At 43.3% G+C, this 17566-nt stretch overlaps 2 protein-coding genes across 10 annotated transcripts in view; both read right to left on the minus strand.

The window, feature by feature from the left end:
* The window catches only part of FARP2 (FERM, ARH/RhoGEF and pleckstrin domain protein 2), a 73522-nt gene extending 72762 nt beyond the window's left edge, over window positions 1-760 (minus strand). The window contains exon 1 of one of the 3 annotated variants that reach the window (XM_053951360.1): window positions 706-760. The gene's annotated coding sequence lies outside the window, so the exon portion shown is untranslated. Of the gene's footprint in view, window positions 1-31; window positions 479-705 lie in introns of those variants that run through there. The other 2 variants (XM_053951359.1, XM_053951362.1) reach the window with 2 other exon arrangements.
* Window positions 1-17566, minus strand: part of SEPTIN2 (septin 2) — a 35486-nt gene that overhangs the window by 4306 nt on the left and 13614 nt on the right. For 5 of the 7 annotated variants that reach the window (XM_053951368.1, XM_053951372.1, XM_053951369.1 and 2 more), the window contains exons 10-13: window positions 16870-16953; window positions 15105-15162; window positions 13746-13858; window positions 10698-13317 (exon numbers count right to left, since the gene is read on the minus strand). In XM_053951368.1, the coding sequence (XP_053807343.1) occupies window positions 13754-13858; window positions 15105-15162; window positions 16870-16953 (247 nt within the window). In that variant the 3' untranslated portion in view covers window positions 10698-13317; window positions 13746-13753. Of the gene's footprint in view, window positions 1-10697; window positions 13318-13745; window positions 13859-15104; window positions 15163-16869; window positions 16954-17566 lie in introns of those variants that run through there. The other 2 variants (XM_053951366.1, XM_053951367.1) reach the window with 2 other exon arrangements.

Raw genomic sequence — 17566 nt, forward strand, 5'->3', positions numbered from 1 at the left:
GAGGAGCGACGTGTCTCCATGCGGCCCATACCTCAGGCTCCCCTACGACCCGGTCCCGCCTCACGGCCTCGAAGGGTTTCATGGCTCTCCCCTGCAGAGCTGCACGGCCACACGCTGGCCTGGAAGGAGCTGGATGGGCGGGGACAGCGGGGAACGTCCGCGGTCGGTCCCTGCCAGGTGAGCGGCGCTTCAGCAGCGCTTCCCTGACCGAGCAGCGACGCAGGACCCTGCCGGCCCGGGTCCCCGCACGGAGGCGAGCCAGGGGACGGGCTGTGCCGGGGTGCGGCTTCTCACACACTCGCAGCCCGAGTGGGCAGCGGCGAAGCCGCCCAGGCCGGACCTGCGGCAGCCCCCTGCGAAGGCGCTCTCTGAGCCCCCGAGGAAGCCGCTCCCCAGTCCCCGGCAGCCCCCGGGGGACTTCGGCGAGCTGGCAGAGCGCCGGCCGCAGACCCCGTTCCCTTCCCCAGCCCGGCTGCCACACGAGCGCCCCGGGCCGGGGCCGCCCCGCCGGCAGCGGCGGAAGCGCGGCCGCGCAGGCGGGGCGGGCCGAGCCGCCGGCCTGGGGCGCCGCTCGCCGGCAGCGCCGCTCCAGCCCCCTCAGCTCCCGCCCCCCGCGCTCCGGCCGCCGCTTCGGCCAGGGACCCGGCCCGGTTCGGTTCGGTTCGCGCCCCGGCCCGCGCCCCGGAGCCGCCGCCCCGCGCTCACCTCCAGGCCGGGCCCGCTCCGCCGCCGCCCCGCGCTCACACCGGCCCCGAGCGGCCCCGCCCCGCCCCGCCCGCCTGTGGGCAGCGGGGCCGGGGCGGGCCGGCCCCACCCTGCGAGCGGGTAACGGGCCCGGGGCGGGCCCCGGGGGCCTCGCTCCGCTCACGGAGCTGCGTCGCGGAGAGCGGCGCGGCAAGACACAGACACAGAGCGAGCCCTCCCGCTGCCCCACCGCCCGGTTCCGCCGAGCTTAGAGGATTATTTTATACCAAAGCGAAACCCAAAGTGTGGTTTTCCAGCACGAGGAAGGCTTTAAAATTATCGTTCCATCCGAAGCTGAAGGGCGGCCAGCTCACAGGCTGCTGCCCAAGGCCTGCACCCCAAAAAGAGGCACATGAAATCCCCCAATGCCACCCCAGACATCCATCACGCACACCCCACAGATCCTCAGGGAAACACTGCCCTGGGAGACAATGCCATGCCAGTAACCAGCCCCAGACCAAGTAGTGAAAATTTTAGGTCTTCACTAGGTTAAATTTTTCACATATAAATGGGGATAGAAACAGACTCAGTGCTACAGAACAGGAGAAAATGTGGGTGCTGCGCAGGGGCATCAGGCAGTGTTGCTGGCCAAAGGAGCTGAAGACCACAAAAGCAGCATCCTCCTCCTCCTCACTCCCCTACCAGCAAACCCATCCCTCACTGACACAGACAAGAACAAAACACTGTAGGAAATTCAGCACAGGACAAACAGATCTTTGCACCGTCTGGATTTCATCAGCTCTAAAGCTGAGGCCAAGGCTGGCAGATAAAAGGATAGCCTGGAAAGGAGCTCTTCCTGAAAAGGGCCACCTTTGACAACCCCTGAGTCACCCATAGCTCACTACAGTCTGCTCTTCAAGACAAGAAGCAACAGGAATGAGAGAAGTCCTTGGGTTTCTCTAGATACGGATTGTTGGCCAATAGCATGAGAAATGCAAGGAGCCATCTTGTTTCTGAGAACTTGACCTTTTCACAGCAATATGAAAAACAAAATATTGGCATAACATATGACTTTTGGTAATAAAAAACACATAAATTATGCAGAACAGCCCTTTCAAACAGAAGCAGCTTCATTACTCTCACTCATGAAAAGGCAACTTGCAAATTTAATGAGTAATTCCTGACTAACAGCATTCTCATCTCTTCAAAAGAACCAAAAGACACAAGGTTTTAAAAAATATGTCCCATGATTTGGTCTCCTTAAAAAGTGATGTGAAGCTGAAAAATCTCATGGATACAGAAAAGAAACGTAAATAGGAAAGTTGAAAAAGTGTGCACAACATTTTAGACAATTCCATTTATAAGATCAATGGTGATTTCAGTCAGGTGAAGTGCTCTCGTTACTGAGAGGCTGTTCCAGTATCTTATTTGCATGGCCTTTTATTGGCAACTTAACTGCTAATATAGTTTCACATCCTTCAAAGTGCAGACACTTCAGAGTCATCTTCATTTTGATCACTTTCTTTAACATCTAAAAAGAGCACTAAAGTTTTCTTGTGCAAAAAAGCAGCTGCCACTAAGTCAGAGAACAAATCTGATGTGATCACTTTAAAGCCACATACCACCACACTTAGGAGAGGAAGCAAAAATTACAGATGTGGCAGTCTTTAGAAACATCAACACCCTGCTGCTGCCCTTTATGCTTCATTCAAGAGTCCTGACTTTGTTGCTTACTCAAAACACAGGTAATTGACAGAACTGAAACAATGCAGTAAGGAAAAGGCACAAAGGTTCAGTGTTTAATTGTCCTCATCTTGAACACCTCTTTCTACATGCAGCTCATTTCTGACCTGTCTATTCACACAAGCAAAAAAAAAAAAAAAAAAAAAGCCATCATATTAGAGAATTCCAGAATAGTTTGGGATGGAAAGGACCTTAAAAGTCTCCTCTGCCATGGGCAGGGACACCTTCCACTATCTCAGGTCGCTCCAAGCCCCATCCAACCTGGCCTTGGACACATCCACGGATAGAGCAGCCACAGGGTACAATAAGGAAGGGCCATATCAGGTTGAACTTCTGTTCTATACACTCAATCATTTAATAAATCCTCAGCAACTGTAACAAAAAACATGCTTGAGATGTAGTGTTTGGTGATTTTGAAAACTAAAAGAGGGAGTGGATTGGTTATCTCTACCAGGCTCAGCAGTCTGTTCTTTACAGCTGCCCACAAAGACTTTTTAAGTTTCTGTAACAGCCATGAAATCAAACTTTTCAGCCATCCAAACAGTGTTTGAAGCCTTTACAGGAGGAGGAAGAAGTTTAGAGACCAAAACTAGAAGAAGAATGTCATCACACATGAAAGCCAGCTGTTGCAGTTGGAAGGATGCAGTGTCAGGACAAAGCACAGCTTTCTCCTTTTGAGATAAAAACTGATAACAAGGTGTAACTCTCTCACTCAGTTAATACAACAGATAATCTGCACCATGTTCTCCTCTTGGCCTGAGCAGGACAATTAGAATTACCCTTTCACTACACTATAGTATCATCTTTTTCTTTAATCACCCTCTGGATGAGGGTTGAGGAAATCCTTCAAAGCAGATTTCTTATCCAACTCAGATAACATCTGGGAAAGCTTCTTTTTTAGTCAGATCCTTCACCATGACAAAGAGAAACTCTGCAGACTGAAAAATTACACCTATTGACGATTTTGTCAGCACATATTTTCCAAATACACACTACAAAGCTCTGTCTCTCAGAGGTCTCCATCTCATAAGAACAAGGCAAGCAGTTTCAAATGCTTACATTGTGTCTTCCCTGCTGTCTACAGCAGCAAGTTGGCATAGCTGAGAGGAAGAATATTTACAACCACTTAAGCCAGCATTTTATACCATGTACACCAAACTAACTGGGCCACATGCCACCAGTTCACTTCTCCAGTGTGTTGTACTGGGACTCCACCATGACAACACACATGGGCACGCCAAGGATGGAAAGAGGAAGATGGATTGATATAGGTTTCATTGCAGGTGGGTCACTGAAAGCACCAAAATCCCTTTTGGGGCAGTTCAGAGACCTTTGACTGCCACAGTTCACTGCCATTGTCCTACTTTAGTTCAAGCCAGAGCCTTGTATGACAATTCTCCCATCTGTTACTACCTAGAGATATTCACCAATTTGCTGTAGGCATCATTAACCTAAGCCTAAGCACAGTGTCTCTCAGGACTAAGTGGAAGGGCTGAGAGCTTTCACCACAAGATGATCACTCCTTGTTGCATCACTCTGGAGGACCTGGTGACACTGCATCACCTGCAGAGCACCTCAGAGGTCCACCAGGGGAAAAACTCACTTTTACACAACTGTGTTTATATGTTAGATGAAATGTCATGACAATTAGTGACCACCCTGGCCATGTTTCTGGTCTAGAAGTGTTTCAGCCCTGAAAAGTTCAGCCTGCAATGGCCTGTGCAGCAGAACTGGACAGAGACCAGTTACCTTGTCTTACTGACCCATCCTCTGGATTGCCTCCCACATCACCTTAGACATCTCAGTAAGGACCAGTCTGCAGGATCAACAAGTCATTCCTCAACATGTCTCATCACTGATTAACAAGTTCTCTACCCAACAGTCACAAAGAGCTTAAGTTTCTTTCTTAAATAGCAAAATCAAGCCAATTTCAGCAATTTTAATCAGGTGGTGCTCTGTACTAACAGCCCACCAGTACCCCATATGGTAGAAAAACAGAAAAGAGTGAAATCATAAAATCTGAGCAATCCACCAACTGTCATTAGCAAATGACAAAAGACTCAAGTCAAGGTGAACAGGAACTGCTGGATAAGCAGAGATATGATCCACACAATGAGCACAAAGATTAAACAACACAGCCATACCTGTACGTGCCTCTTACCAGAATTACTCTCTTACTCCAGGCTCACTTACTGTTAAAATTGACCTGAAAGCATAGGAGAAATACTGTTCTTCAACAGCAGTGAATGAAGATGCTTCAAAAATTGTCAGAATGCACCTCATTCTACTGGCAGAGATGGAATGGCAAAGCAGTAGCAAGGGCAATAGCAATAGCAGTAGCAGTACCTTGCTAAACCAACTGATTTCCATGCTACAGATACTTGTAGACTCTGTGGTTGGGATTTTGCACATCCAATCTTAAATAATTCTGTCCTCCACAATCATGCTCTAGCACTTCTCCCAGAAGGAAATCATTGAGCTTCTCAGATTCTTCCCCTTTGGAGTATTTTTCAAGAGCCCTTCTACACACACTGCAACTTCTAATTACATTGGCCTTTATAAAACACAAAGTCCACCAGCCTCAGACCATGACCTGGAATTAAACCCTCATTATTAACCAATTCTTTAGAACAGGCCTGGGTACTTGTGTACAGGAAAAACTTCTGCTAAAAGAAAAACCCCAAGAGGCTGCAATCCCTTTTTGCAATCACCTACTTTGACTTTCATAATTATATATCTATTTTAACTTGGCTCTCATGGTGAAGGTGGCAATTAGAACAGGTAAATTAAGCACAGCATATGTTCCTACCTGCACACACAGACACACTCACTCAGCAGCTTCTCTCAGTCTGACTAGTGAACTTGTCCAAGCACGTCCTCCCTGCCCAGAAGGTTCAGTCTGTAGCCAGCAGCAGTTTTGAAGCCACAGCACAAAAATCAAGAGCATAGACAAGCTACAAAGTGCAATGAAATAGAGCTGCTGAGCCACAACACTGGAACAAAAGTCCAGGCAAAATCTGAGAGCTGTGTCTGCCGTGTTCTTATCCACAGGTAACAGCTGAGACACAGGCAATCCCTTATTGCCCCCACGTGGTGCATCCATCCTATTGCACAAAAGCACTAACATGCTCAGAATTCCTCTAAATTTCCTTTAAATTGAATCCAAAGGTTTTTTGATAGATGTTAGTTCTGTGACTGTAACAGCCTAAACGTTAAGCTGCTACCAGCTTTTCTGCAATTATATTAATTTATTCTTCTCTCACACTTAATAATGTCTGCACAGTGAGGGCAACAAAGCATGTCTGAAGCAGCAAGGCCTGAACACCACTCCCCAACAAAACTCAGAGTGTCAGAAGGCTCACCCTGCCTTTTTTTTTATTATTACTTTTTAAATCCCGTTGAGGTTCTTCTCATTTCCCTGCCCATCAAATCAGCCTGGGTTTTGTTACCTCAGAGAAGTTGCACAAGGGTTCAAGTCAGTCATGCCTTGTACAATGCCTCAAAGATCTACATGAAAAATGTCTGTATGTGTCTGGGGGGGTGGGAAGCAAGACATCCCCAGACAGAAACACTGCTCCCCCACAATCTGAAATTCTGACAAGAAAGATCACCTTATCCTCACATACCAATCAACTTCAGTCAACAAGTCAACAAATGCACAAATGCCCAGTTAAATATAAAAAAGAAAAAGGCCTAGTTCTATTTCATGGACAGGAAACTTAGAATAAAATGATAAATTTAGGATCTCCAAACAGTAGACACAGATAAGCTTGGCAATTATTTCACTGCCAGATAAACCACAGTTGAGGCTGTCAGTAACACCAACTCTGCTGCATTAAGTTCTTTCAGAAATGAGGTAGCCAAACACAGATTGCTGGCAAAACAAACTGGTGGATTCCCCACTCTGCCCTCAACACAAAGGGCTGTTCCAGCTGTTCGTGCCAGGACACAGAGCACAGCAGTCCCACTGCTGCCAAGACACAGCCCCTGAGCTGAGCCCAGCTGTCAGACACATGGACAACCACCCCTGTCATGCTGTGTTTCCATGTTTCAAAGCAGCCTGAGACTATTTGCTGGGCAGGAAATGAAGATTCAAACCAGTTTTCTTGCTCTGGGTGCAAACTTTCAAAGAGACTGAAATAGTCCTGGAAAGGCAAATCACATGTTCTCTGCAGGGGACAAGCTCTGAACTCAGAGCAAGTACCACTACAGGAAAAGCTCAAGCTAGGTTTGGGCTCTCCTTTATGCAAAAGCTTCTTAAAAGTAAAAATAAATCAAAAACTTAAAAACAACAGGGGAATTGGAGATTGCAAGGCACAGGAGTGAGCATGTTCTGAACAAAGCATTTTACTGTCAGTGCCTTTTTTTAAAAAATAAATATGCTATTGATGCAGCACAGGATCTGTTTTAATGAGCGTTTTGCGTTAACTCCCATGGATGTGTATATTTACCTATTTTATAGAATACACTGAGTTACCTTCACAACACTTGTGATCTCTTATGCTTCCTACATGGGTTTTTCCCCATTAATTTTTGGCTTCTGCTTTTAAAAATTAGGTGATTCCTCATTGCCCCACCAGCTTCAAATTGTTTGTCAATAAAAAACACGGGAACAGCCAGGCTGAAGCACTTTAAGCATGATGCCTCAACGTGGTGAAGTTGATAATGGAAGGCACATCTTATAACTCGGATCTCCCTGACTTTTTGCCATGTCTTCCTGGATGTGACAGGGCTGAAGAGAAATTTCTATCTGCACTCTTAGAATGCAGCCTTAAACCTAACACCATTTACATCACCACAGATGAGATGTGCAAAGCTGAGAGCCAGGGAGGGCTGGGATAGAGCAAAAACAACCAGCTCCATCAGTTCTACAGAACCATTTACAGCAGGTTTCAAAGGGAGCAGGATAAGCCCCAGGCTTGGAAGAGAGAATAGAGCTCCTCATTCTTTTCCTATCTAGGAGTTCAGTGTTTCCTACAGTAATAAGTGCTGCATTGCTTTCGCTGTGGGACTGCTCCATAAAGCCAGGCAGGATGGCTGTGAGGCTGTGTCTGCTCTCGCCAGAGTAACTCCCCAAAAGCGTGTTGCTCTCTCTCTGAGGTAGCTGGACACCTCCTCTGCCTTGCTGGACTGACAGGCTCTCCTTCCTGTGGGTGGGAGTGAAATTCATTTGTCTTCTGCATTTCAAGCACCGAAACTAAACTTGCAAACACATAGCTACATCAGATCTTGCCTTGCTAAATGCTGCAGAAACTCCACAACGCACCTGAAACTTGGGCACACCCTGCCGTGGCTGTGAGCCAGGCCCAGGTGATCCCATCATGTCTGGGCTGCACTGGCAGCGTGTCTGGCCATCACACCACTCCTTAGACAAAGCTCTTCCTCCTCATACTCCATTCCCAGTTTCTGGACCTGACCTCTAATGACATCAAATATAACTTCACTGCACATGGGCTCACCTGGGCACTGTGACAACAGCCTGGTTCCAGCACCCTCCAAATCTTCATATAAAAGGACACATGAGCAGGTGACAGCACCTCCCTTTTTATGGATTATGAAGGGATTCTTAGGAAACAACTACACACCAAGGGCTGCTCCAGCACAGAGACAACACCTGCTTCACTGGTAAAGTGACCTGCACTGCCAACCACATGCCTTTAGGGCCGTCCAAAGGAACAGCAGCCCAGAGCCTTGTTCAGCATCTCTGGGACGAGGTGGCAGACATGGCAGGAACAGGGCTTCAGGACAACAAGCTGCTCATCAAACTGTTATCTCTCCTGAGAAATTGCCCTTGGGAATTGTGGGCTGTGGGAAAATCTCTATGGCAAGCTGAGTTATGAAGTGTTTTAATCACAGCTTTCTTGCACGGCAGGAATCCTTTAAGTATTTCTTTCTGGCTTTCTCTGACAGCAGGAGCCCTGTGTTAAGCTCTTTGAGCTCTATGCCATACACAGCATTGAGAGAAAACAGCAAATAGGGAAGAGCTCATGATTCCATGGAGTCCTTTGCAATGAATTCCAGTACAATGTCCTTCCAAGCAATAGTTTCAACTCTTCCCAAAGCCTTTATGGATTATATTCTTGCACATTCTGAGCAATTACCACCTCATTTGTCCTCTCAGACACTTCCCTAAAGCATGTAGCATTTCAGGATCTATTACAAAGTGTCCAGAGAAAGGCAGGATAAGTTACATTTCTCATTTTTCTTTACTCAGATGTCAGGAAACAAAAGTTTATAGATATTTTGTTCACTTCCTTTTTCTTTTTGTAACCACTAAATGTGTGTAACAAGCTAGCAAAATGCTGATAGAAATCCTTCTCGAAGGCCCAGAAGCCAGATAAACCAGCAAGAGCACCACAGAGAAGCCAACAAAACAGACACATGAGATGTGCTCAGCCCTGTCCAAATACTCAGAAAGATCCAGGCAATATTTGGCAGTGTGGAGCGGGAGAGCTGCCTGAAAACAAGGCACTTCTCTGCACTCAAGCTGTCTATTGAGACAGAAACAGCAAAGGACTCAACTGACACCGAAGTTACAATCCATTAATCTGAACTTAATTTCTTTCAGTCCTGAGAGGATTTCCTACTAAATGCCTTCTGAATATAGCTGGGATTGGTAGCATTTGTTAATGAATGCCAAACATTCCCTTCCACTCACATCACAGGAGAGCTTTCTCCTCAGTAGCTTACTCGGAGGTCATTAGAGTGTGTATGAAGACAGAGGTGTGACTAATTCATCCACAGGTGTCATACAAATGGAAAGCCTGGGAGCAAGCAGCGTCAGAATTTGATCTCCAGCCCAGCCATCCTAATATTCAAAACCACCTGAAAAGGGCACATCACAGGCTCTGAATGATCTTTTTCCTCATTCTTTGCTGAAGAGGCCACAGATGGCCAGGGAGTGAACTTGAACTACTCTACTCAGAAAAGAGAACATTTGGGCATACAAGTCACCATCATTCTAACCAGGATAAGTGGAACCTAAAAAATGCATCCCCAAAAGTATGGATGAAATATAAGAAAAAAGCTGGGAGTTTGCAGGATCTCAAATGGAAGGAGCAAAGGAAAGGGAGAGAGTCTAAAGACAACCATGGTGCCTGCTGCTCTGCTTTCCTCCCTCTCCCCAGAGGGAGCTCTCTAGTGATGAGCAGTGTCCAGTAAATAAAAGCCAGGGCTCAGCACGCTGCAAGAAGTTTCTCCTCTCTGGACCTGCCACAGCATTCTCTTTGCAAATATTCTGTCACTTTAACAGGGTCCTGTACTTCTTTAGGGGTGAACTTCCAAACCAGTGTAGCAGAGAATTTCCCCAAAACCTGGCCCATTTTCTCCCATGCTATGCATGTCTATTCGTCCTTGGGGGCAGATCTCTGAATGACCTCCCTAGAAATCTCTGTCCTGACTCTCAACATGGTATGGGGCCCACTGAGTAGACCTGGCAGACTTAGCAACAAGAACATGCTTTCCTTAACATACAAAGTGAATTCAAAACTCTCAAAAGCTGTTGTAACAGGCTGGAGGGAGGAAAAAGGAGTGAAAAGCTGGGGAAAATCATCCTTCTGTTCTCCCTGGATAGCAACACTGAATACTCATCAAGTGACCCTCATTGTCCTCAGTGTTATGTCATAAACTAGCATCCCACAGTACAGCAACAAAGCAATCCTGATTGCTCTCCCTGTCCTGAAACAACCTCCCCATGAGGAGCATCTCTGGCAATATGGACAGAGTTAGGACCACACCCACACCGACAGACCAAGCAACATTGTGACCAAAGACAGAAAATGCCTGGATCAAACCCGTTTCCAACCTGCCCTGAGCAGATCTGTTGTTATGTCACCCCTTTGTGCCCCACACTGGGGCTGAATGAAGGCTGTCCTGATTTAGGAATGCTATTCCCCAGTTTAGTGCTCCCAATGAAACTCCAAACCAGGCTGCCAATCACTCGCTCCCTCTCTCCCTCTTTTCTGCATCAGGATGGAGAAGAGAACTGGAAACACAAAATAATGTAAGAACAATTTACTGGAAACAGCAATGAGATAAGAAAAGGAACAGCAATAGCAACCATATTAAATAACAAAAAGGATACAAAAGAGAGAGTGCATCACATGGAAAAATGCTTACAGTGGAGCTCAACCCCACCCACTGCCACTCCAACCCTGCCCTTCCTGGCTGCCCCAAAAATTAACCCTCTCCTGGCTGGAACAGGGCAATATTTCAAACATATCACCACAAATTAATATTGAGTATAATAAAGAATCATAATAAACACAAAATAGCTTTTGAGCATTTTTATTACAGTTTTAGCTGATTGGAGTACATAGATTATAACAGGTTTTTGTACCAAGAACAAGTAATTTTTGCTATCAACTATAAAGCTTTGCAAATTTAAAAGTATTTTTACTCCTAAAATAAAAACCATCACAACACAGTAAAAAAAAATGAACTGTGGCCAGTTCAGCATGCCACCAAACAGAATCTACCTTTTGTCCCCAAGCCCTTCTGCTGTCATATCTTTCTTTTACCAGCAGCTTTTCTGAGAAAAGTAGTCTTGCTTTTCATGTCTTACCACAAAATCATCCATTTCAAGACCATCCCAAGAAAAGTGAAGGGGAACTAGACCTTCAGAGACATCAGGCACACTATGAACAATTGTCCCAAAGGCTTGGAAAGAAGCACTAATTAATTACCTGTCTTGAATATTTCAGCTGAAATGGCCAGTGCCACAAACTTGGTTTTTCCCCATTAAATGCCAAAACAACATACAAAAATATTTCTCCTGTTGAATTTTTAGATCAATTATTTTTTGCTTAAGAATCACATGAAATGCTTTATCCTGATCAAATATTTTAATAGATATGTAAATATTCCAAAGAATCAAACATTACCTGAAATAATTTCACAGACAGTGAAATTATTACCAAACAGCACTAAATAAATGGACAATGTGCTCTTGTTCCCATGTTAAAAATAGAGGGAAAAAACCCTATCAACCCAATATACACAGTGAGAGTGACAAGTACAACCAGGCCCCTGTGCAGACATTTTATATTTCACAGTTTTTCTTCAAGTACAGGCTCATGGTAATAGAAATAAGTAAGGTGTTGTGGAGTGTTCTCTGACAGTGCTGCTACATTACTTTGGTCCTACACCCTCTTTTGAAAAAGCAATTCAAGAATTTAGAAGCACATTTTTTTTTTCCATCCAAGTTTTATATGCAGAGATTTGACCAAATGGAATTTAACTCTTCTTTGCATACAAAAAGGTTCTCATTTTCACTTTTGTCAAGGTTAGGGAAGGTCAAATGAGTAGTGTCAAACTTTGATAGTAATTACATTGGAAAAGAGAGCTGGAGCTCCCCAGCTATGATACAGGGTTTTACTTCACATTTTTAGAAAGATTCAAACATAAAACAGTAGTTGCAGGCAGGTAAAAACTTCAGTTGTTTAACAGGTTTCTATTTAATCTAGCGACTGAAGCACCACTGGAATTATACATTACCTGTAGAAATTCTGTTATTTTTTCACAGGAACATTAACAAAATTATAAAAGTCGCAGCTGCACCTGAGCTCAAAGAGCCAAATGAAGTTGCAATTCTACTTGTTTATTAGCTGCTCAGATAAGGATGTTTTGTGATAGATCAGATGAAGAAATCTGATTGCTGGCTTTATCAGGAGCAGCAAACAACCCAGGGTGTGTCACTGCTTGCCCTGTCAGCCACCACCTGGGCAGTTGTGTGCTACATTGATTATTTGCTGCAAATACAACACGAGGCAAGATCTGCAGCACAAGCCCAGCCAAGCTAAAAACAGCCTCCTTTGCTACCAGGATTAAGAAAGTGACCTTGGCCTAATAAAAGAAAACAGAGTCTCTCCTGAAGTAATAGTGCTGACTCCATCCTGGAGCAAGAATTTAAAATACAGTTTGCACTGATCCTGTCAGGAACAGGTCACTTTTAAAAAGAGAAGTGTGCTAATATATATTTTTACTACATGTAACAGCTTTAAATGCCCTAAAAATAGTATGAAAATACTTACTAGGAATTACAGAATTTCTTATCCCTTGGATATATGAAAAAACCCATGCATAGAAAACTATTCTTTGGAGTTTACCTCACTCAACAATAAAATCAGCCTTATTCAAGTTTATTTGGCTACAATAATGCCAGAAAATAGCAGGAGTGATTTGTGATGACCTACAAGAAACTATTCAAAATTAGCTGCAATAGAGTAAGAGATTTTAGGAAAATAATAACCCTCAAGGTTAAATCTGTCATGTAACATACAGTGTGCCTCTCACAGAGGCATTTCCTCTTTTTTCTTTTGCTGAGACACAAGCAATACTTGAATTTTCATTTGATATTTTGCAGAGGCCAAGAAAATCCTCTGCTGTGAGCAGAGACAGAGAAAGGGCTGCTGGTCTCACACACACATGTAAACACTGCAATATTTATAAAATTAACCTTGCAGGGGAGCAACCTTAATGAAGTAACTGTTACCTGGCACTGAACAAGGTATCACTGACAGTTGTTCATTTCTAAATGGAATACAAAGTTAAAAGCAGGGAGCTAATAAGGTATATTAAAAAAATATTATTATCTAATACTTATCAGGCTGGAAAACTTTCAATTACTATTTTGTGTCCCTAATAGGAAATTTAAAATAACCTCAAGAAAAGAAGGGCTAAAGAAAATGAAAGTCGAAAGTGTATAATATATAAAAATACCAACTGACTACATGTTATGAAAAACATCTCACAAGATGTTACCACAAAACCGTCCCACATTAAACTCCACAGCAAGCTCCAGATCACATGGAAGCAAGAGGCATCCTTTCTGCCTCCACCACTGCAATCCAGCTCCAGAGGGTATCCTGTGAGTCAGGGGATAAAAATCATCTAAAAACAAGACAGGAAAATACCATTTCAGATCAGTAGTCTTCTTACATTAAGAAACCTGAAAGAACTGCAGTTCTTTTTTTTTTTTTTAAAGAAGATTTTATAAGTCACAAGTAAACAACGACTTCATCATGAGATTAAGAAACCTGGTTAAACTATTTCAAAGACTTCTTCCATAACTCTTACCAGGATATATTGTATTGACTTTCTGGAATATTTTCATATGTATTCACACACACCACCACACTGTTTAGTTTGACTCCAAGCCATCTAACTTTGCAAACAGAAGCTAATCCTTATAAATTAAAATTCAGACAGAAACCTATGGAAACCCATCTCGTTAACATTTTTCCAAAACTTCCTGATACCAAGCACATTAGAGAGCAGCTAAAGGAGAAGCCCTTTAAGTGGCTATTGGAGCATCTTACCCAAGACTTTACACATGGTGCCCATGAACTGCACTGCTGTCACCTTCTCCACTTTGCATTTGCATCTGCATCTGTGCCTGCATTCTTGCAATCATCTCCTGCATGCGACGGAGCTGGAAAAGCAGCACAGAAGAATTCTGTAGCTTAATCTCACCTCAGAATATAATTCTTCACTGTCACCCCTCTAATACTTATTTTTACTAAAGAGGCTCACATATCTGCATTTTTGTTATCTGACACGTAATGAATTCAGGTTATGGCATCTTCTTTTACTGCTCTTTATCACTGAGGAGGCTAGTATTTACTGACTGAAATAAACAGACTTTATTATTGTACTGTGGGATGGGATTTTTAAGCATCCCTAAGTGGAAGTCTCTGACATTATATGTATAAAAATTATGGTTCTGAAGTACTGAATTTACACTTACTACTCCCTCCAAACTACTCCTGTATCTGTCATGAAAAAAAAAAAAAAAAAAAAAAAAAGAATTATCAGGATTATTCCCCAACTCCCTTGCTAGGGATGACTTGGTGAAAGAAAGTATTAGAGGCAAACCATCCAGTGAGACACAAGCATGAATAAACTTGGTTGAAGCTAGGTTTTAGAGTATTGCATTTTAGAGTAACAGACTATGTTAGAAGTATCTTTTTAAATTGAAATCAGCCATCTATTAATCCCATTAACTATGACCTCTTGCTTGTGTTGTAGATTCCCATTCATCCTGCCATCTGTGATCATGTCAGTCCCTTTTCCTTCTGTCATCTACTTCTCAACAAGGCTATTAATCTCATCTACCCTAGCACAGGACCTGCTTTAGGTCTCCACTTCAGCCTTTCTGCCCACATTTTGCTTTTCATTGCACTTTTTCTAGTCTTGCTATCTCTAACTTTTATAGGTTAGAGGAACAAAAAAAGCAGCATTAGATCTATGCATTATAAATTTGTCACAGTGGCAGAATGAGAATTTAGTTTCATTTTTTATTTCTGACAATTTCTACCATCATTCTCTCTTTTGCTGCAGAGCTGAACTGACTTTGTCCCAGTCTGCAGCTGTTAACTGTAGAACCCTTACTCCCAGGAGGATGGTTCTCCTTGCCCACACACTGTGCATTACATCTATTGCTGATCACTACAGTGGAATCATGTTTTACCAGATTCCACTGGTTCCAAAAAATTCCTATCCTGAGTCTCCTCTCACCTCTTCTCATTCTGTTGTCTTAGTGAACCTTAAATAACTTTATATTGGCATATAACTTTTTCCTTTATGAATTACCAAGATCATATAAATATTTGCTCTAATGTAGCAACAAAAGAACAAAAATTTCCCCGTTACAAGAATATAAAGTTTTGTCATCTTACTTCTGCTTCCTTCTCAAGCAGAATCTGGTCTTTATTTACTTCTTCATCTTCTATTTTCCTAAAATAATATTAATATTGTTAGAAACATAAAATCATTAAGGCTGGAAAAACCTTCTAAGATTGCCAAGTGCAAGCATTAACTCACCATTGTATTCACCATTAAACCATGTCCCCCAGTGCCACATCCACAAGCAGTTTGAACACTTCCAGGGATGGCAGCTCCACCACTGCCCTTGGGCAGCCTGTGCCAGTGACCAAACACCCCTTCTGTGAAGAAATTTCTCCTAATATCAATCTAAACCTCCCTGGTGCAACCTGAGGCCATTTCCTGCTGTTGCATCACTTGTTACTTGGGAGAACTCCCACCTGGCTTTATTCAGGAGTTCCTACCACTTTGCTAATAGCTTTCTCCTACTCCATGCCACAACAGGGAAGATCTACTAATGGATCTAATCAAGCAAGTGCCATCAAACATGCAAAGCAAACAATCTGGTGTTTGTTAAAAAGTTAACGGAGAAATACTTTGTAAAAAAATCCTGTGTAAATAAAAACTTTGTAAAAAATCCTCTGTGCCCCAAAACCTCTGAGATCATTAGTGAGTACAGTCAACAAACACCTATTGTCAAGCACTCCTGGTAGCAGAAGTGCAAGCTTGAAATAAATTCACATGAAATCTACCCTCACTCACAGTAAATCTAACTACGTTCTAGTACCATTTCAGAAATGTGAAAGCAAGGGCCATGGTATATGGGCCACTTAACTAAAAAATATACAAAAACATGTTTTAGTTTCACATACCCAACTTAACAGCAACTTGAAATCCTCTAAAAATTGGATGACCTTAGGTCATCTAAGGCCTTTATACACACCTGTTGGATAAGAGGTGCCAGAACTTGGGAAGTTTGGGGACTTTTACCTTGAATTTCAGAAAGCAGGATTTAAAATCAGGAGAAAAGAGCATTTTATCTTGCCTGTAGGCCAATGCTACAGGCAGGAAACTGTAAAAGGAAAACTCTCTTTGCTGAAAACTGACCAGACGTGTTACAAAATGTCTGTTAACAGCTAGATGGGGAAACTTTTGCAAAATGCCCCAAAGCCCTCAAAATGTGCGATTCGGAACCCTCTGGTGGCCATAAGAAGGGACGCAGCTGAAACACCTAAACCAGGAAACACACAGTTTCCCACAAGAACTCCCCAGCTCATCTTTACAGACCCTGCTATTTTACTTAAAAATTGGGTGTTTTGTCCAGTTCTCTTTCCAGGAAAGCTGTGCCCTAACCAAACCAGCTCAAAACAGGGCTAAAAGTCTGTGACTGCTACCATTTATGTATGTCATGTTTAATAAAGCATTTCTAAAAAGTTTGATCATCTCTTTTTGAAGGCTTCATCCAAATATTCTGGTTGTTAATTCTGAAAAAAACCCACACTCTTTTTAAGATATCAGCTCTGACCTAATTTGCAGATTTAAGACATTTATCACAGACATCTGTCCTACTTAGTACCTTCAACATTCCAACCCAACTGTGTTTAAGCCTCAGACTAAAGCACAGATCTATTCCCACAATTCCCTAACTCCACCACCATTGCTTCAAATATTTTTTGTTACACTCTTTGTGAGCTGGTCAATAGAACTTGGTGATGACTGGAGTTACAGAGCTGCCCTTGGTTTACCAAATCCTAGCAATGTAATGGTAGGTGAGATACAGAGAGAGCAAAATACAAATTGAGAAGAGAAGAAAGCAGCATGTAACCATGAGATGACAACCTGTTGCCTCGTTTGAGCCTCTCAGAGCGGAAGTTCTCATAGTGAAGATCCTGGGTCACCTCCTGAAGGTCTTGCATATGGGTACTGGAGGAAGAAAAGTAATTAAAAGATAAAACATCCTTGTGTCACATCAGTTTGCTTAAGCAACTGTGGCATTCAGCACCGTCTTGGATCAATGTGCTCAGCATGCACACCCACTTAGCATACTAATTTAAAACTAATTTCAGTTAAATTGGTGCAATTAAGGACACAGAGAGGTCACCTCAGCTCTGAGACTGCCCTGACAGAAGCTGTACTCCTGGGCGAGGCCTTTGATGAATCTGAGCAGGCGAAACAGAGTAGCAAAGACCAGGGGAAAAAAAAACAACTAGTGGGCTTTTCAAGTCTGCTCCCTTGCAAGTGTATCTACTTATTGATATATTGAAATAAGCACAACCTGTTTTATGTTCCAGGGGATCTGAGTAGCAATACAGCACTACATTCAATAAAAGAATCAGACAAATCATTATTTTCACAGAATCACTGAGCAATTCAGATCAGAGAGAACCTGTGGGTTCTGTGTGGTCCAACCCCAGCCTTAACTTAGCTCAGCAAGGTCAAGGCTGCTCATGGCCTTCCCCACACAAATTCTGAATGTGTCCAGGGATTACAGAACTCCTGCAAGCCCCCAATGCAGTGCTTTATTATCTTGGTGATT

This window comes from Vidua chalybeata, chromosome 10, assembly GCF_026979565.1.
Source record: "Vidua chalybeata isolate OUT-0048 chromosome 10, bVidCha1 merged haplotype, whole genome shotgun sequence".
Classification (NCBI taxonomy): domain Eukaryota; kingdom Metazoa; phylum Chordata; class Aves; order Passeriformes; family Viduidae; genus Vidua; species Vidua chalybeata.